This window comes from Rhinoderma darwinii, chromosome 1 (genome assembly GCF_050947455.1).
Source record: "Rhinoderma darwinii isolate aRhiDar2 chromosome 1, aRhiDar2.hap1, whole genome shotgun sequence".
Taxonomy (NCBI): domain Eukaryota; kingdom Metazoa; phylum Chordata; class Amphibia; order Anura; family Rhinodermatidae; genus Rhinoderma; species Rhinoderma darwinii.
This window is the reverse complement of record NC_134687.1, coordinates 110219129-110240627: the sequence shown is the minus strand read 5'-3', so window position 1 is coordinate 110240627 and position 21499 is coordinate 110219129. Positions and strand designations below refer to the sequence as shown.

Sequence of the window (21499 nt, the reverse complement as noted above, 5' to 3'; positions counted from 1 at the left end):
CTGTTATCTACATAATTGAGTGTACAGATTGCCAATTGAAATACGTGGGCTGCACAAATAGAAAATTTAAAACTAGAATACTGGAACATCTCAGTTATGTCAGAAATCCGAATATTGTCAACATTTCAAATGCATCAAAACATTTCATACACAAACACAATAGGACAACCAAAAGTTTTTGTTGCTATGCTATTGAAAAAATCCATTTGCCGAAAAGAGGAGGAGATATAATCAACAAAACCCACCTCAGAGAAGCTTTCTGGATATATAGATTAAAGACAAGATTTCCAGATGGCCTTAACTTAAAAAAGGAACTCATGTTTCAGTATTGAGAAACCAAGAAAGCTACCAGTGCACCATCAACCTAGAGCACATAATATTAATAACTGCATCACAATACTCGCTAAAATATACGTGACATTTTTTCTAGCCAGAGAGTCTCCATCCACCCGTAATTTTAACTACTACCCTCTGTAGTGCATGTACAACATATGTTCAATGACATGAATTAGTTCCCCATATTCCCGATTTTAGCCTTCACTTCATTTTCTTTTTCTTCACTTATGCACTCATGATCCTACGATGTAAATCAGTGACAACTGAATCACAAATATGCCAAACATCTCAAACTGGCTTTCCCTTACTGCACCTATACTATAACATATTCTCCTACATATGGTAAATCATAACGCTTATAGCTCCGGCCACACTATGAACAATGTTTTACAGAAAGCATCATTTAATTATTGGTTATGTCTATTATTAATGAATCAATTTCTTACCTATTATGCTAGCTGGAACGGGATGACCTTTGCCCGATCAGATGGCTTCCCGTGATCCGTCCGACATCTTGCGTTCCATATGGTCACGTGATCTGGAACGCACACGTGATCATCAATCATGGTTCATAGTCTAAAGCCCTTACCTACATTGTAGTATGGTACAAACAAGACACCAATCTCCAACATTACCAATGACTAACAATGAGAGTTTTCTTGCCATACACATAGTATTAAACACGAGCAGTACTTACCAGACATGCGAACGAATGTGTTCCCACTTCCGGATTGCGTTCCAGGTGACGTGTCAAGCTACTGGAACGCAATCAGGACCCAGCTGTTCTACACCGGACATAGTATAAAAAGGCTAGGGCGCCAGTTTCAAAGTATACTACAGCCAAGTCTAAGGACGTCGCTATCGTCCGAAACGCGTAGGCTTTACAGGATCATCCTTCCATTACCCACACACCAGGACCATACTACAATGGACTTTTTAATAGAATCTCATTAAACTTGGAAATTCCTTCCGTTTTACTTCTACCCAAGCGCTGGATCCAACTTTTTTCTATTTCTACCATCTGCTATGCTCTACTACTCTATTAGGCTAGGAAAAATGAACCCTTATAAGCCAAAATGGATCCATCCGTTAAAAACAGAAAACGTGACGACCGCGTAAACGTTGCCTATTATATTGACTTATTTTCTATCAATGTCCTTTGATTAATGAATCTTTTCAATATATGTGTCACATTCTATTTGTAGTGTGGTTTTCAATTAGATATGCTATCAATGGAACCCCCACCGATTCTGAGAATTAAGGGGCTGCAGTTCTCAGTAAAGCACTGCTGACACTTTGGCTTTTTTCACGCACACACGACAAGACTGACTGTCAGCTCACTGAGGGATCGGGTTACAACTGCCCATAGAAGGCTATGGGGTGGCGGGAGCAGAGTGAGAGCGAGCGACACAGACGCTGCTAGTAAATGTTATATCTCACCCCAGTGCTTGCTACACCACTCATTACTGCGGTATGATGTTGCCTATGCTGCTGCAGCTGCTCCTTCTATATATGTGATAGAGATGGGGGAGCAGGATTCTCCTCTTCTATGTGTGCAGTGTATAGAAAATATGATAGCTGTTAGGCTCCACCCACTAGCTCAGAGACAACTGAGAAATAGAGAGAGCCTGGAAAGGGAAAACTGCTAAATAATGGCCACATACAAGTCATATAATAGAAATCGTGTTATTCCTCATGTACACACATATGACCGCTTATTCTGAAAAGTCACCTGAAAGCCTTGGTACAATTTAAGAGCCATTCATGCAGAAATACATCTAGGTTAATGGGATTTCAGACTAAACTGTAAGGGTATGTGCACACACACTAATTACGTCCGTACTTGACGGACGTATTTCGGCCGCAAGTAGCGGACCGAACACAGTTCAGGGAGCCGGGCTCCTAGCATCATACTTATGTACGATGCTAGGAGTCCCTGCCTCGCTGCCGGACAACTGTCCCGTACTAAAAACATGTTTACAGTACGGGACAGTTGTCCTGCAGCGAGGCAGGGACTCCTAGCGTCGTACATAAGTATGATGCTAGGAGCCCAGCTCCCTGCACTGTGTTCGGTCCGGTACTTGCGGCCGAAATACGTCCGTCAATTACGGACGTAATTAGTGTGTGTGCACATACCCTTAAGGCTAAGGAAAAATGGTGACCCCTACGAGCTGCGCTAAAGTTACGACATTACCATGACTCACGAAGCGACCTCAATTCAACGTGACAATCACAAGTATTTTGACCATGTCGGTACTCTTTAACCCCTTGGCGACATGTCACGTACGTGAAACCCGGCATTGGGAAGTATGGAACGGGTTAAGCATGCTCCTTACTACTTTGGTTCGGCTGTATTTTACAGTCGACACCTCACTGCAAAGGGCAGTATCGGAGAACTTCGATCCCTCCCGTTTAACCACAAAAATCCCGCAGTCAATAGCAAGTGCAGCATCTAAACCGTTAGAAAGAGGGGGGGCCACATGGGAGAACATTGAGAAGCTGCTGCAGGATGTGTACCTGGACGATAAGATGTAAGTGCCTGAGGATCGATCTAGTCCATGCGACTCCGCCGATCCCTGTGCGTTGATTCTTACCGATTGCAGGTTGCCAATGGTTCTCATGGCAGCCTGGAGCGCCCAGGTCTACTGCCTTCACCTATTAAAAGGGGTTATCCGTGTTGTGAACAATTTTTGTAATAGCTGGGAATGAAATGAAATAAATAAAAAGTACATACCTTGGTGGTTTACATGCACGTAGTTTATGACCGCTGCAGCCAATCAGATGGCTCTGCAGTGGTGTTGAATTTCTGGCATTATGCCAGAAATACGATTAATCACAGCTGAGCCCTCTGATCGGCTGCTTCAGTATATTTTATTTCCAGGCCTTACAAACAAAAAAAAATCATAACCCGGAGGCAGGGCTTAATAGGAGCTGCTAAAAAAAACCCACATACTGCAATACATAGGTATCGCAGTATATTGTGTAAGCGATCCAACATTTTTTCTACTATGCATAAAGCAGCATTTTAAGGTCTTTACTTTTCAACTAAATTCGCAACAAGTGCCACAACCTTTTGGAGCCTCACACACTAGCGTGTTTGGTCCGTGATATATGGTCCCCGTATGTCTGCCGCGTTTGCCGGACCAAACACACTGCAGGGAGCCGGGCTCCTAGCATCATAGTTATCTATGACGCTAGGTGTCACTGCCTCTCTGCGGGACAACTGTCCCGTACTGAAAACATGATTACAGTATGCGACAGTTGTCCGGCAGTGACACCCTGCGTCATAGGTATGATACTAGGAGCCCGGCTCCCTGCGGTGTGTTCAGTCCAGGAAATGCGGCCGACATACGGACCGTATATCACGGACCAAACACTCTCGTGTGTGGGGCTCCTTAGGTGGACAGGGTTGAATCTCCATTAAAAGATGTTCTGCAATATTTTGATTATATTGCTGATCATTTCAATAAGGTGCTTCAAGCAAGAACAAAATGTAAACTATAAGATAATGAAACCTGCAGCTGACCTATAGAAATGCTGATGTGTGGCACCATTGCCTCCTGGCATCCCACACATGTTCCTTGTAGCCCAAGCTGCACATAAAAGCAAGTGTCAGATAAACAAAAGGTGGCCGTTCTGTGCAGCAGCTCATCACTTTAGCTTCCGTGAATGGAGTCTTGACTTCTGTATGTCCGATTAATCGCTGCAGCCAATCAGTGGTCAAAACTGGAAAATCTGTTTGGTCTAGTATTATTTATCAAAATGTAAATCTTTTAATGTGTATAAAATTGCTGAAATGTGACAGAACTGTTTGGCTGTTTATTCTGTAACGAAAAACATTTTGTGTTTTTTAATGTATCCGCAGGAACTCCAAGAGCTTTTGGAACGGTTGCGATCAATGTCGAGGGCTGCGTATTCAGCCAATGACTATTGTTTCCAGGATGACCCTACGTATGCTGAAGGCGAAATCATTCCTCCACAGCCGGTTAATGATCGCAAAGGGCATACGCAATGGTGCCAGTGTACAAATTGCATCTCTCTGCCAACTAAAGAGGAATCTGTTTGTTGCCATGAAGTGGGCAACTTAAGCAGATACATTAGTAGGGAAGTCAAGTGTGTTACATTAGAGGAAAGCTTCAGGGATGAATGTTTAGATGAATCCTTATTGATTTCTCATTTGAAATACAAATCAAAAATTTCAAGAAAGGAGTTCCTTAATGAAAAGGCACAGTAAGTTTAATATAATTTTATTACCTTTTTTTTGGGGGGGGGGGGGCGGCTAGTTGGCTGTACAGAGGAGAGAAGGATTATTTGAACATACGTTCCACATAAACTGAAAAAATAAATCTATCTGCAGCATTGTAAATTTTTTTTTACAATCTCAACCTTATTGCTGCCTATTGCATAAGGACTGCATAAAAATTTATATGAAATGGTATTTTTTGTGAACAAGGTTCATAGGACAATAAACTGATATCTATGCCAGTATACTTTTAAGGCCCTGTTCACATCTAGTTTTTTCCTTCCGTCGGTTCTATATGTCAGGAGGAGTTCTGATGTATACCTTCGATTGAATTTTGCAATGTATAGGCATACAGTGGGATACGTTGCCCGAACTCCCCATGCAGAGAGCTACTTGAAGCACTGGGCCTGCTAATGTACCTGACGTCACTGTCCATATATAGATAGTGATTTTAGGGACTTTCAACTACAGAGTCCCCGGTCAGAGCATCGCAAGCGCTCTGGCCAGGGACTCCTATCTTGGTAAAGCCCATGACGTCTTTGTACATGAAATCCCCGGCCAGAGCATCGGCAACACTGTGGCCAGGGATTGCACTCTTAGAGGGATCCTTTGACGTCACTGTTCATACATGGACAGTGATGTTAGGGGCTTTATAGGATCCCGGAATCCCCGGCCAGTGCATCGGTAACGCTCTGGCTGGGGATCCCACTCCTGGGGAAAAGACACATAAGCTACTGCATTCATCTATGGAGATTGCATGGTTGTATGTTTAAAAGTGAAGTGAATTTTAACTTGGCATGCTCATGGTGTTGTGGAACTTTCGCTGGTTTTCACCACAGATTTCACCCTAAAATCTACTGCAAATCTGCAGCTAAATCCGCATTTAACAAAACTATTTTTGTTACTGTAAAATTCCCGAAATGACACAAAAGAGAAAATAAAGTAGTTGGTCTGTTTTTTTTTTTGTTTTTTTTACTCCTTATGGGCCGAGCCTACTTTGGCGTTAAGGACCGCAGGCACGTTTTTTTTTTTTATTTCTCTGTCGACTGAGCATATGGAGACTTATTTTTGGAAGACGAGTTGTATTTTTAATGGCATCATTTTGGGGTACATATAACTTATTTATTTCTGGGGGGCATCTGAAATAAACCATTCTAGCGTTAATATTTTTTTTTATGCTTCACCACGTGGTATGAAAAATATACGTGTGTGTGTGTGTGTGTGTGTGTTTGTGTGTGTGTATATGTGTGTGTGTGTGTGTGTGTATGTGTATATATATATATATATATATATATATATATGTATATATAAAAAAAAACGTAAATGTATTTTTTAGTCCCATTAGGAGACTTTAAAATGCGATAGCTCGATCGCTTCTAAAATTCTTTGCTATACTCCGTATACCAAAGCATTATGGTCTGTCCGTAATAAACTGACAGGCAATCTATTAGGCTGTGCATTTAGCACGGCCTAATAGGCATATAGCCTTGGCAAGCCAGGGACCTTTGCTAGGCCCCCAGCTGCCTTGCCAACCTATCCGCTCCCTGCGATGGGGTTGAGCCCCCTAATTCTGTCTAACCACTTAGATGCCACAGTTGCTATTAACTGGGTCATCTACGGGGTTCAACGGCAGTGATCGGAGTTATCACCAATCCTAGCCGCTGCAGCTCAAATCATGTTTATTACATCTGGCAGCCGCTTCTAATGGTTCATTAGCAGCCACAGCTCTGGACATACTACTACGACCTGATGGTGTAAAAACACCGCAATTAAGACTTACTAGTATGTCCAAATACCGGAAGGGATAAAAATATACAATGCTTTATATAGAAACAAATTTTCTTCTTATTCCCGAAAATAATCTCTTTAACCAGTTCAGGCCCGGGCTATTTTGAGCCTTCAGGACCAGACACTGTTTAGCCCTTTTTTGCACGTGTTAGTTAAATGGCTATAACTTTTTTATTTGTTGGGCTAACTACGTGATTTTTGCAATGTTTTTTCTGTAGACAATGCAGGTTTCTTTTTTTTTTAATCGTTTTTATACACATCCTTTTTGCTATTTTAGAATTTTTATTCTTAAGGCTTGAAAATAATAGTAAGAAAATAAGCTTTTTTACGTTTCAGCTATTTTTTGGGGTAATAACCTAGTTTTACCCTAAAATAGACCTTTTATTTGTGATAGTCATTGTGTACCATAAATGTTAATATATTACTTGTCTATATTAGGGTAATTGGGTCAGCACTAGCGTTACAACAATGATTGGCGGGGGGGGGGCATTTTTTTTTGGCGTGGGTATTTTGTGTTTTTATTATTAAAAAAATTTTGCACTTTACTTTACTATTTTTTTATTACTATGGTCTGTCCCTCAAAGGTCAAAAAAGACCTTTGGGGAACTTTATATATTTTTTTCTTTCTTTTACACCATGTTTTTCCACTGTAACTGGAGCTGCACAGCAGCCCCAGTTACAGGGGAAATCAGCCCTCCCATAGTGACGATTGTCACTAATAGGGCTGTGCTCTGTCTAGTAAGACCCAGCAGCAGTCTGTATGTAACGGCACCCGGAGATCATGTGACCAGTCACATGAACACCGAGAGGAATAGAGACAGCGGCGCTGTCATTGAGCGCTGTGTACAAGTGATCAGAGAAGACAGAAGCAGTGAAAGCTGCTTCTATCCTCTCCTCAGGGTCCCCGGAAGTCACTGACAGCCGGAGACCCGACATTCAGCTGCCCGATCGCTCGGGCAGCAAGTTAAAACCCGAGCCGTAAAAAGTCTATGGCTCGGGTTCTAAGGACCCTGACCGCCGGCCGTAAAAATACAGCCAGCGGTCGGGAACCAGTTAACATTAGGAAAAGGACATAAAAGGAGATGAATACCACAGCTCTAATGGACTATAGCAATGCACTATCTCCATAAAATTCTGTTGTCATTTATCTTAAAAATGCTACAATTCTGAATACAGTGCATTACAACTATTTTTCTGTTCTGTTTTCTACAGATTCCTTCGCAAAGCAGCTTATAGATCTTTTGAATCATGGGCTCATGGTTTTCTTGGGCCCAAAAGCAGAATTCCAATACCTGCATGTGTGGTCAACCTGGTTCGGAGCACTTTCCCAGATCCACCAAGAAAACTTGCTGGTTTTTACTATCCTTCAGAATATCCAGCTGAGGACATGGCTTATGATGGATAGCTGAAAAACACAAACAAAAAAAGTCGTTGCCGCCATTATGGTCCTTTCACGTTGCCTTTGTATCTTTACAGTTGTTCCTGAAAATGTGGATGTTTTAGTATGGTTAAGATCTGTTGTAAATTTACATTTAAGATTATTTTTTTTGTGCAAGAAAGGTTGACTTGCAAATGTGTATAATGTTTACCTTGCTTTTACAGTTAAAGGGCATTTAGTAGAATTTGATGGCTTTGTTAGAGAAGTGGGCATTTCATAGTATGGCATTTCATGGGTCCGTTCGTGATTTCAATAATGTTTGTAAATTTGCAAATGTTTAATGTGTTTGTTGCTTTAGTCACTTGTAAGTAAATTACTATGTTTTTCTACTTGCCATTTTTAAAAAATAAAACAAAACGTAAATACAAGAACATCTAACTTTTCTCTTTATTTTATTTTCTTGGCACATCTGTTCAGCACTTCTTCAAAGGACAATTGGTTTTAATGCGCCTATTAAAAGAATACTGATTACAGGGCAGACTCCGGTAGATGGAGTAAGGGCCCTTTTACACCGACCAATTATCGGTCAAACTAGCCTTCACAAAATGCTAGTTCCCGATAACTGCCCTGTGTAAACAGGGCAACGATCAGCCGACGAACGTGCAAACGCTCGTTCATCTGTAGATTGTATAGTTTACGCAGCCTAAAACATTATCGTTGTCGGAAGCGCATCTCCCTGTGTGAACAGGGAGAAGCGCTGCCGACATGATAGAAATGTATGGGGACAAGCGATCGGTGTAATGAGCGCTCGCCCCATACTTTACTGATAATAGCGGTCTCGTTGATCGGCGCTCATTTACACGACCCTCGTCGCAATGTAATAGGACTTTAACCCTACTGAAATGCTTTATGTAAAGCTGCCGACATAGGACGGTCATTTACAAATGAGAAAAATACATAGTTGATCTCTCCATGTGTTGTGGTGTTTGTGCCGTATTTCACAGGTCAGCACATAGAAATACTTTGGATCGGTGTGGGATAATCGCAGGTGCAGATGTTCTGAAGTGTCAAATAAGGCTAAGCCTTAGTTCAAATAATCTTATATGTGGAAATTATTTTCTAATCTGTTCAAATGATTTTAACAAACGTCATACATCAAAACGATTTCTGTTTCAGGCAAAATAAAGACCGTGAACAGTTTAATATGGTGGTGGTAACATTAAATCATATTAGATATTGTACCTTTGTCAAATTTTATATATAAATGTCACTGTATATGGTTAGTTTTCTTTGCCCAATGGGGTGGGCAAAGCAATGTATTGACCTCACGATATGAGCTTTTGTTTTATTGATTTGGAGAAAATTGTACGGTAAAGTGTGTGCACATTTCCCTAGCCTAACATTTTTAATTGCTCTTTTAACCCCTTAAGGACACAGCCTAGTTTGGGCCTTAAGGCTCAGAGCCCATTTTTCAAATCTGACATATTTCACTTCATGTGGTAATAACTTCAGAATGCTTAAACCGATCCAAGCAATTCTGAGATTTTCTCATGAGACATTGGACTTTGTTAGTGGTAAAATTTGGTCGATATATTCAGTGTTCATTTGTGAAAAATAGCAAAATTTAGAGAGAATTTGGGAAAAATAGCATTTTTCTGAATTTAAATGCATCTGCTTTTAAGACAGGCATTTTTTTAACTTTTATTTTTCTAGGACATTACAAGGTTTAGAACATAAGCAGCAATTTCTCATATTTTGAATACAATTTCAAAAGCCACTTTTTTTTAGGTACCAGTTCAATTCTGAAGTTGCTTTGAGGGGCCTATATATATTAGACACACGCATAAAACACCCCATTTTAGAAACTAGACCCCTCAAAGTATTCAAAACCGCTTTTAGAAAGTTCATTAACCCTTTTGGGGTTTCACAGGAATCTAAACCAGAGTAGAGATGAAATTTACAAATTTAGGTTTTTTTTGTCAGAAAATCCTTTTTATTCCATTTTTTTTCCTGTAAAATAGGTTTTACCAGAGAAATGCAAATCCATATTTCTTGCCCAGATTCTGCCGGTTTTAGAAATATCCCACACGTGGCCCTGGTGTGCTAATGGACTGAAATACCGGCCTCCGCAGCAAAGGAGCACCTAGTGGATTTTGAGGCCTCCTTTTTGTTAGATTTTAGGCACCATGTCCAGTTTGTGATGCCAAAACAGTGGAAACCCCCAAAAGTGACCCCATTAGGCAAACTACACCCCTCAAGGAATTTATCGAGAGGTATAGTGAGCATTTAGACCATACTTGTTTTGGTTTTTTTTGCTGCATTTTGTGGAATTAGGCAGTGAAATTGAAAATCACATAGTTTTCCGATAAAAGTTACAAAATTTTAATTTTTACAAGGAATACAGTAGAAAACCACCCCAACATTTGAAAAGCAATTTCTCCCAATTACGGCAATACCCCACGTAGTCATAAACTGCTGGTTGGACAAACGGCAGAGCTCAGAAAGGCAGGAGTGCTATTTGGCATGTAGATTTTGCTGGATTGGTTTCTGGGCTCCATGTCGCATTTGCAGAGCTTCTGGGTACAAAAACGGGAAACCCCTTAAAATGACCCCACTTTGGAAACTAGACCCCTTGAGGAATTCATTGTAGTTTACATGGGGTGCATGCGACTTTTTGATCAGTTTTTATTGTATTTTTAAGAGGCGTGGTGACTAAAAAACAGCAATTCTATTGTTTTTTACTTTTTTTTTTACAGTGTTCACCGTGCGCTATAAATTACATATTCCCTTTATACTGTGGGGCGATACGATTATGGCGATACCATATGTTTATAGTTGTTTTTATGTCTTACTGCGTTTGCACAATAAAATACTTTTTATAAAAAATAATTTACTTTTTGTGTTGCCTGATTCTAAGAGCCATAACTTTTTAATTTTTCCATCAAGAAAGCCGTGAGGGCTCGTTTTTTGCGTAACAAACTGCAGTTTCAATCAGTACCATTTTTTGGGTACATGCGACTTTTTGATCTCTTTTTATTTAATTTTTGGGAAGGTGAAGTGACCAAAAAATTGTGATTCTGGTATGGTTTATTATATATTTTTTTACGGCGTTCACCGTGCGGGATAAATAACAAAATACTTTTGTAGTTCAGGTTGTTATGGACGCAGCGATATAGCTTATTTATTTTTATATTTTTAATAAAAAGGGACTGCTAAGGGAAAAGGGGGATTTTCTACTTTTATTACTTTAAAACTTTTATTTTTTAACTTGATTTAACTTTTTTACTTTGTCCCACTAGTGGACTTGAGGGCAGGAGGCCCTGTTTGCAATTCTAATACACTACATGCGTAGTGCAGTGTATTAGAGCTGCCAGCTACTGACCGCAAGCATAGTGCCATTATTAGGCCTCCGGATGCCGTAGCAACCATCACCGCCCACGATAATGTCGCGGGACATCAATGGTGCTTTCACAACTAAGAAGTCGCGATCGCTATTAAACGCTGCTTCTAAGGGGTTAATCTGCGGGGACAACGCGATCGTTCCCCGCTGAAGGACCTGCGGCAACTGCTGTACGAGACGGCAGTTTTCATAGCTCATAAAAGTGCCGGGAGTGGGGCGGAAGGGTGGTTATTCCCATGACCTACTATTAGGTCACGGAGCGCGAACGCTCTAGTTAGCGTGACCTAATAGTAGGTCATGGAGTGTTAAGGGGTTAAAGGGATTGTCCGGAGTCATATCTGAGTAGACATGCTGGGTCCCCCAGAGAAAAATAAGCTATTAACTAGGATTTCCCTAATAGAATATTTGAAAATTAGTTTTTTTAAATCCGAGAACCCCTTTCAGCTTTTTAAATGTCAACGGCAAGAACTAGCTTCTTTTTATGGGACAATGGGAGATATGTGTCAGAATTGGTGCAAAGGTAAAGTGGAGTAATATCTGATGGCAATCGGGTTACTACTTTAATTTTCCAAAGGGCTTCTGAGAAATTAGATGAAATCTGGTTGCCATGGGCAATTATTTGACTTTTCCTCTGAACCAGTTTTGGTACATCTCTCTCAATACTTACTGACCTAAAGGTCGCTCACCTGAAGATTGCTGCTGTTGTTTTATCAAAGGGTTTTTTTGTTTTAGACATTCATGACACTCTGGAGCTATGGAAACGGTAGCTGGCCATGCTACCCTGTCTCCGTAACTCCCATTCACTTCTATGGGAGTTACAGAAACAGCGTAGCTCGGCTATTTTTGTAACCCCCAACCACCTAGTCAGACTAGCCAGTAAGTAGCAGGAGCCGGACAAGTTAAGACGGGGGTCAGGGAGCCCCGTTGTAGAGAGAGATGCGTGTCCCATAGGTGGGACCTGCATCTATCTGACATTTATGGCATATCTAAATGTCCAAGATGGGGAAAAGCCCTTTAAGCTATAAATAACAATTCAGCAGATCTGTACGTTGTACAGAAAAAAATGTTTACAGCGGTGTTCCCAACTTATATATTTATTGCATATCTGGAACCCACACCTATATCAAGAACGGAGGTCAACCGAACCCTCTTTCGCCTTGGGTGGCTGCCGCTGGCCACATTCCAGGCGGGGGGGCTAGTGAAGAGAGGGCCACACATGCCCACTGCTCCTTCCATTCTACTCTATAAGAGTTACGGAAACAGCCGAGCAGCTCTTGCTCGGCTGCTTCTGTAGCTTCCTTGAACAGTAAGAGTCACTGCATTCGATTATTCAGGCACAGGAGACAGTGGCTATCGCCTATCAAAAAGTCAAGGTATTTGGATTACTTCGTGGATGCGTCTGCAGATCGCTTCTGTTCTACTAACTGAGTTGAATGTTTTTAATTACCGGATTGGCTCAGTTAGTAGAGCAGAAAAAAAAAAACTATGGCTCTTCGAATAGGGCAACACAAAAACAAATACTTTAAAGAAAGGGTTTTTATTGTGCAAAAGTAGTAATTCATAAAAAATATATATATATAAATTTGGTATCACTGTAATTGTAACAACCAGCAGAATAAAGTCATTGTTATACCACACGGTAAACTGCGTAAATTTAAGACGCCAATAAGAATAGTGAAATTTTAGGGGGTTTCTTTTCCTTTACCCCCCCCCCCACCAAAAAAAAAGTTAATTACTTTATATGTACCTCAATATGGTGTCTTTAACCCCTTCCCGCCGCAGCCATTTTTCAGATTTACATTTTTGTTTTTCCTCCCCACCTTCCAAAAGCCATAACTTTTTCTTTTTCTGTCTAAATAGTTCTATGAGAGCTTGATTTTTGCGGGACGAGTTGTAGTTTTTCGTAGCACCATTTATTCTGCCATATATAGTACTAGGAAACGGGAAAAAAAATATTTATGGGGTAGAAAATGAAAAAAACAGCGAGTCCTCTATTGTTTTTTTGCACTTCGTTTTTACAGAATTCACTGTGCAATTAAAACATCTTAACTTTTTTTCTGTGGGTCAATACAATTACGGCAATACCAAATATATATCGTTTTTTCTATGTTTTACTACTTTTTACAAGTAAAAACCTAAGTGTAAAAAAGAAAATTTATTTTGTGTCGCCAAATTCTGAGAGCCATAAGTATTTTATTTTTCCGTGGATTAAGTGGTATGAGGGCTTATTTTTTGCGGGATAAGCTGTAGTTTTTAATAATACCATTTTGGGGTACATGCAACGTTTTCATCACTTTTTATTTCATTTTTTGTGAGATTAGGTGACCAAAAAATAGACATTCTAGCGTTTAAATAATTTATTTATTTTTGACGGCGTTCACCGTGCGTGTTAAATGATGATATATTGTAATAGTTCAGACTTTTACGGACGAGGCGATACCAATTATGTTTATTTATTTTTTTTACTATGCACTAGGGGGAAAATGGGAAAAGCGGGGTTTTTTAAACTTTTAATATTTATTATTTTTTTTACATTAAAAAAAATTATTTGTCTAATTTTTACTTCTTTTTTTTCTTATTAGTCCCCCTAGGGGACTTCAACCAGCGATCGTTAGATCACTTGCACTATACCTCAATACTAATGTATTGCAGTATATCGTGATTCTGATAGGCATCTATTAAGCCCTGCCGGAGGCAGCACTTAATAGGAGCACAAAGATGGCAGACCTGGGTTGCCTTCATTAGGCCCCCAGGCAGCCATAGCAACCATCTCCACGGTCGCGATGAGCTGTTAGAGGGGTCGCCCCCCTCTTTCTAACTATTTAAATGCCGCGGTTGCTATTGACCGCGGCATTTAAAGAGTTAAACAAGCGGGATCGCGCTCGTGTGCGATGCCGCTCGTTACTCTGAAGTGTCGGCTATAACATACAGCCGACACCTGCATCGTATGGAGCGGGTTCACTCCGTGAGCCCGTTCCATACTTCCCCTACCCGACATTGGCGTATGGATATGTCAAATGTCGGGAAGGGGATAAAAAATACAAGCCCTCGCACGACTATATTTACGGAAATATAAAAAAGTTTTGGCATTTGAAATTCGAATATCAAAAAACGGAAAAAATCGCTCTGTAATTAAGGCCCAAAATGGGCTGGTTGAACAATAGGTCATTTTCTGATGTCACGCTCCCTTTAAGAGAACAGAATTGTTAATAGATGGGGGACAGAACTAGATGTGTGCAACACTGCTCAGAACTGGAGCAAGTCGTAAATTTGCCATCCCTCCAAATTCGATGAGCACAACACCTACATAGAGCTCTCCAGTGTAAATGTGGGTATTCTAGTGGGAACGGGATGAGTAACAATCGTGTGGGAGAACAGATTCAGTCACATTCAAGCAAGAGTCAATAATTACATGTCTACTTGTCATAGCTACAAAAAAGATATTGTGTGTTATACTCAGGAATATGGGAGTGTTGTGCGGGTAACAAGTTTATTGTATTATAAATAGTGTTCCATAGATGTCCATAATAATCAGGCAAGTCCCCGTATTATTGGATTTTGTGGTTTTAGTATGTTTTCTGCCTCTATCTGTAGAAAGGTTTTAGACCAGAACTAAATCCCTCCTGGAAAACACAACCAACAATTATACCTGAAAGGCTTCAAACTGAAAATGTGTAGCTTTGCATAGGCCAGCTCAATGTCCATAAGTACAGTGATCTCCACAAGGCTATTTCATGGTTCTCCACAGGGGGCACTGATGTCCTGGTAATAAAGCTCCCTTTACTGTATATCTCTTTGTATCTTATCTGTAGATATACTTTGTATACAGCAAATCTTCGAGAAAGAGAAATTGTTTTAACAATCAAAAAAATGTTTGATAAGATATATAAAGCGATACTTGTCATAGCATGTAAGATTAGTTTTGTATAAATCAGGTGAATGCAGGTTGGCATAGTTAGTTTACATGATAAGAAACACACGGGCAGTTTCTAATTGAATTCCATTCTTTCTCCGCAGTTAATGGTTGTGGTTGGAGGGCAGGCTCCCAAGGCAATCCGCAGTGTGGAGTGCTATGATTTCAAAGAGGAACAGTGGCACCAAGTGGCTGAACTGCCATCCAGGAGATGCAGATCAGGTTTGTTCACCTCTAAGCTGCTTTCCACGGACAATGAACCATTACCTACGCATGACCGCTGTATCAGGATTGCTGATCTGTTTACAATGGGATTCCATTTTGGAATGTGCTGTATTTTCTATTACATTAGCATTCTGCATTATTGTGTATCTAATTCCTGGGCAGAGAGTAGAAATTTAGTAAATGAACTATGGTTCCTGCAGTTTTTTTTTCATGAAGATACATAAACGGTTCACTTTTATACATGGCATTGAGGCATGTCAGAAGTTGTCATTGTAGCTGGCCCCCCAGGGATTACTGGAATAAAGGAGCCTCTGTGCTCCTCTGTGGACCATGTTCATTCACCTTTTTAGTTTGGAGATCTCAGAAGAACAGCGACAAATGAGGGTCTGACATGCAGCCCTCCCTCACCAATAACCTCTACTGATATGTCTCAATAGTGCTTAGGTGTTTAACATTAGAGGTGAACTGCCCTTAAAATCTAAAGGTTAAAGTGCAAGTTTCCTACTCCTCCTAAATCTTGATCACAGCAGTACAGGAAAGCGAGATTCATGCTGGGTGTACTGAAGGGCTACATATATACCTGCAACACTGACAAAGATGAAACTGGGAAATTTCTTTCCCTGACTAACAAGTAGCTGTATCATAAGAACATGTCACAACCTTATAAAAATGGGCATTCTGGATCTTCCACCCATTTGCTAGAATGAAAAGGCACAATGGCTCGGCTAAATGTTGTTGCCCGTAGGCACCTGTTCACTTTTTTTTGCTTTCTTTGGAAAGCCGCAGGCTGAAGATGGCCTAATCGACTATATATGAGCCAATCTACAGAAGTTTAATGAAATGACAGTAAACTTTAACTTAAAGACCAGGCCAATTTGAGTTTTTTATTTTTGTTTTTTCCTCCCCGCCTTCTAAAAGCAATAACTTTTTTATTTTTTCATTGACATAGTCGTATGAGGGCTTGTTTTTTTGCAGGACAGGTTGTAGTTTGTCATCGCACCATTTATTGTACTTCATAATGTACTGGGAAGCTGAAAAAAATATTTGTGGGGTGAAATAGGCAAGAAACAGCGATTATGCCATTTTTGGGGGGGGGGGGTTTGTTTTTTACGGCGTCCATCAGGCGGTAAAAACGACATGTTCACCTTATTCTACAGGTTGATACGATTATGGCAATACCAAATTTATATGTTTTGTTTTATGTTTTACCACTTTTAGGAAAAAAGACTATTTGCTAAGAAAAAAAATGTTTTTGCCATATTCTGAGAGCCATAAAGTTTTTCTTTTTCTGTCAATTTAGCGATGTGAGGGCTTAAATTTAGCGGGGCGGCTTTTTGAACACTTTTTATTACATTTTTTTGGAAAGGCTAAGGTGACCAAAAAACCGTAATTTGCATGTTTTATATATATATATATATATATATTTTTTTTTTTTACGGCGTTCACCGAGCGGTTAAACATTGCTATATTGTGATAGTTCAGACTTTTAGGGACATTGCTGTAAGGAAGAAGTGGGAAAAGGGTTTTTTTCTTTGAATATTTTTTTTTTTTCGAAACGTTAAATTTTTTTGTTTTATTAGTCCCCCTAGGACACTTGAACCAGCTTGCATGATTTACTGCAATACTAATGTATTGCAGTATATCACTATACTACCAGTCTCCTTTGGAGCCTTGCCAGAGGCAGGGCTTCAAAGGACTACAAAGATGGCAGACCTGGGGGCCTTCATTAGGCTCCCAGGCTGCCATGACAACCATTGGCACCCCAAATTGCGTTGTGGGGGGGCTGATGGCGTGTTGGAGGGGGCCTCCCCCCTGATTTTTAACAATTTAAATGCTGCGGTCACGATTGACTGTGGCATTTAAGGTGTTAAATGGTCGGTATCAAAGTGATCTTTGATTCTGCCCATTGCAGTGAGATGGGCTGTATTATTAAGCCGTCATCTGCTCAGGGCATGAGCCCGCTCCATACCTCCCTTTAACAGCTGCCATGTACATGTATGTCGCATGTCGTTAAGGCAATGATTCCCGATCTTCTTATTATGGGGGAAGGACTGAACAAGTATTACAGTACTGAGGAACCCCTATTATTCATTCCTGTCTCAAAGAAGCTTGGTGTAGGGGCGAGTAAAGCATTCTATAATATTTGGTAGAACTATATTCTGATGTTTTGCCAAGCATCTTTAGCAGCTGAAATCCGTTTTCTCTCTCTGCTGCAAAAGTGATAAGTCTTGCTGCTGTTTTTGGGGAACCCCCAACCAGGTTGTAGGGAACCCTGAATGGGAAACACTGTATTAAGGAGTCAAACTTGTATTTATTTTATTTTCTCGCCATGCAGAAATTCACAGGTGACTACATTGTTCCCTCCGTGTCACTGCTACATCATCCCTTCAAAGCAAGAGTCTTGCAAACAATTTCAGAAATATCAGCTTTATGAACAGTAATTCTTCAAAATAATGGAGAATAGAACATGAAGGGCAATGATGATCATAAAAAACTAAACAGGGCTGATTTACTAAGGCCACGCTCACATCAGTGTCGGGTTCCGTTTGGGGTTTCCGTTCATCCGTTCTGTCAGAGGAACAGGTGAACGGAAAGCCAAGCGGGAACCATACGTTCCGTTTGCATTACCATTGATTTCAATAGTAATGCTTACGTTGCAATTGGTTTCCGTTTGTTTTCCGTTCTGTAAGGTTTCAGGTTTTTTTGGTGGAAACAATAGCGGAGTCGACTACGCTATTGTTTCCGTGAAAAAAACAGAAACCTTATGGAACGGAAACCAGTTGAAACTGAAGCATTACTGTTAACATCAGTGGTAATTCAAACGGAAGATATATTTTCCGTTATTGACTTTCTGTTCATCTGTTCCTCTGAGTGGAAATCCCAAACGAAACCTGACGCTGATGTAAACGAGGTCTAACCGTGTCCGTACCTTCAGTGTCCGCACCTTATTTTTATTACGGACTACTGATTGATTTATTTATTTTATGGACGATATTGCTTAATTCAATCCTTTAAATTGAAGCTCCATTTTTGATTTTCATTGACTATTTGGCCAACAAATGTAACATGGTAACAATAATCAGATCTATCAGCCGCTAGCAGCTAATCTGCTTGTTGACAGTTTCCAGAAAGCAAAAGAAGATTTTTTTTTTAATACACTGCACGGACTATCTGAATGTGTAAGTGAAACAGCAAAAAAATGAATACAACATATTACAAAGATGCTAGATTTTATATTTACTACTTATATAACCAGTCAATATACAAGCTGGAGGCACACTTGAAAAGATATGATACTACTGGTTTAATAATGTTTGTATCCTAGGTGTAGTGTATATGAACGGACATGTGTTTGCTGTTGGTGGATTCAATGGCTCTCTCAGAGTTCGTACCGTAGATTCATATGACCCAGTGAAGGACCAATGGATAAGTGTGGCAAACATGCAGGACAGGAGAAGTACTCTAGGGGCTGCAGTCCTCAATGGTCTACTGTATGCTGTTGGAGGATTTGATGGCAGCACAGGTAAGAGTTTATGATACAGCATTAGTACTTGGTGCTGGTATGTGGCATGTCACATTATAAGATCGGCAGTGAATGAAGATACTATAGCAAAGGCAATGAGCTTTTGTGGAACAGATTTTCACAATAATGGTAAAAGTTCTCCCAAGGAAAGAAAAAAACAATTAAAGGGGTTATCCGAGATGTGTGGGATTATCATGTAAAGGACTACAGTTCCCATGATTCTTTTCTCCTCTCACAGACATTGCCTATAATTACAGGCCCCTCTATTACAAGGTGTAAGGTAATGTTGTAACTACTCACTGTCTTCACACACATCACAGATCTGTGAACCTGGGATAACCTCACACAAGCAGGAGATAAACACCTGAAGAATGGTCATGTGAGAGTGGCTTACAGAGACATTTCAGCTACAGACAGTACATTAATAAGTGCATGTAAACCATCCGCACATAATTAATAATAATTAGTTATCAAAAATCTTGTCTCAAGATTAAATGTTATCCCCTAACCACAGGATAGGTTGTAACATGCTGATCAGTGGGGGTCAGACAACTGGGACCCCCATTAATCACGAGAACAGAGTCCCGTTCCTCTAAATTAATGGAGCGGCAGGTCGCGCATGTGCCCTGCTGATCCATTCATTCTTTATGGCACTACCGGATATATCCGATTGCTGTACCCAGCTATCTTAAAGAGGCTCTGTCACCAGATTTTCAAACCCCTATCTCCTATTGCAGCAGATCGGCGCTGCAATGTAGATAAGAGTAACGTTTTTTGTTTTTTTTTCAAAAACGAGCATTTTTGGCCAAGTTATGACCATTTCTATATTTATTCAAATGAGCCTTTCTTATGTACAACTGGGCGTGTTTAAAGTTATGTCCAACTGGGCGTGTATTGTGTTCGTTACATCTGGGTGTGTTTACTTGTTTTACTAGCTGGGCGTTGTGAATAGAAGTGTATGATGCTGACGAATCAGCATCATCCACTTCTCTTCGTTACCACCCAGCTTCTGGCAGTTCACAGACACACAGCGTGTCCTCGCTCATCCGACGCGATGAAGTTCCTGTGGGAGGAAGTGAGTGATGTCACAGCGTGATCTCGCGAGGACACGCTGTGTGTCTGTGCACTGCCAGAAGCTGGGTGGTAACGAAGAGAAGTGGATGATGCTGATTCTAGTGACAAAACCAGCTCACGGGAAAAAGAAGGGACATGCCGTATCTTTGGGCGTTAACGCTTCTGACCTCCCATTGACATGCCTGCAAAAAACTCTGTGTGAACCCAGCCTATTGTACGTGACCAAGTATAGGCCAGGACCGTAGTTTTCATACACACAACCGTATTATGGCTTCATTTTGAAGGAGCCATAACAGCTCCCATAGAGGTGCATGGGGCCTCTACTGTACCTCTGTATACTTCATATTTCATATGGAGGCATAAATCCAGCAGAAAAATAATTGTGGTATTCTCCATCAGAGACCATCTCTAGAGCTCCATACATACGCACCCGACAGAACCTGTACAGCAGCACACAGAGGCTGCACTAGGGGGCATGATTCTGTAAAGTTACTAATAGGGTTGTCTCTGTGACAACCTAACTAGTTTTCCTTAAAAAGTGGTTGCCACCATTAATAAGCAAGAAACCGTTAACAAAGTTCTCGGACAATGCTTTCTGCTGTGGCACACCTGTTTTATATTTATGAAGAGATTGTGACTCTAATAATGTGTTTGCAGGTCTGGCGACTGTTGAGGCGTATAATGTGAAGGCAAATGAATGGTTTCATGTAGCACCAATGAACACTAGAAGAAGTAGTGTTGGAGTTGGTGTTGTTGGAGGTATGTATTGGTTATTAGAGAACTTTAACAAGTCTAGGAAGTGTTTGAGATCTCACCAATGTCTCAATGAGTTTGTTATTCATTTTTTGCACTTTCCAGGTATGCTCTATGCTGTTGGAGGTTATGATGGGGCATCACGGCAGTGTCTTAGCACAGTTGAATGTTATAACCCTAGTACAAATGAATGGAGTTACATTTCTGAAATGGGCACACGAAGGAGTGGAGCAGGTATGAAGAGATGATGCAGAAGTCGCTTATAGTTAGAGTAACCGTGTTGAATGTCTAAGAGTATCAATATTTTAATTAATGCAAAGGATGATATGTAACCTTAGGACTAAATGGTTGTCTTGCAGATTATATAGATGATGATAATTTCTGTGTGTGTTTTTTGTTGATCTTGTAAGATCAAGCAATAGCAAACAAAGAATGTGCCACAGAATGGGTCGTTGGAATCACTCTGTGCCATATATACACCTGGTAGAAATCGAAACAGTCATTTCATAAATACCATTAACCACCTGCAGACCGCTCAATAATTCTCCAGGGTTGTTTTTAACCCCTTCCCGACATCCGCCGTATATATATATACGGCGCTGTCGGGAGGGGCTTCCTGCAAAGCGCTGTATAGGTACTGCGCTGCGGAAAGCGGTCACCGGTGCTAATTGCACTGTGACAAAGTAAAGATGGCTGATGTCCCTGACAGCAGGTCATTTCTACTGCTCGCCCAGGGTGCCGTTCCCCCCCCCCCCCCGCCTCGGCGATTGCTGCTATTGATCGATCGATTCTGACCGGCCAATCGCAGGCACTTTTGTTAAAACTGTGTCCTGGAGTCACAAGGCACAGTTAGACGGTGGTGATGG

At 40.7% G+C, this 21499-nt stretch overlaps 1 protein-coding gene across 5 annotated transcripts in view; it reads left to right on the top strand.

The window, feature by feature from the left end:
• Positions 1-21499, top strand: part of KLHL2 (kelch like family member 2) — a 225830-nt gene that overhangs the window by 191531 nt on the left and 12800 nt on the right. For 4 of the 5 annotated variants that reach the window (XM_075860272.1, XM_075860275.1, XM_075860273.1 and 1 more), the window contains 4 exons: positions 15163-15280; positions 18609-18806; positions 20538-20639; positions 20739-20867. In XM_075860272.1, the coding sequence (XP_075716387.1) occupies positions 15163-15280; positions 18609-18806; positions 20538-20639; positions 20739-20867 (547 nt within the window). Of the gene's footprint in view, positions 1-4201; positions 4567-7579; positions 8170-15162; positions 15281-18608; positions 18807-20537; positions 20640-20738; positions 20868-21499 lie in introns of those variants that run through there. The other variant, XM_075860274.1, reaches the window with a different exon arrangement.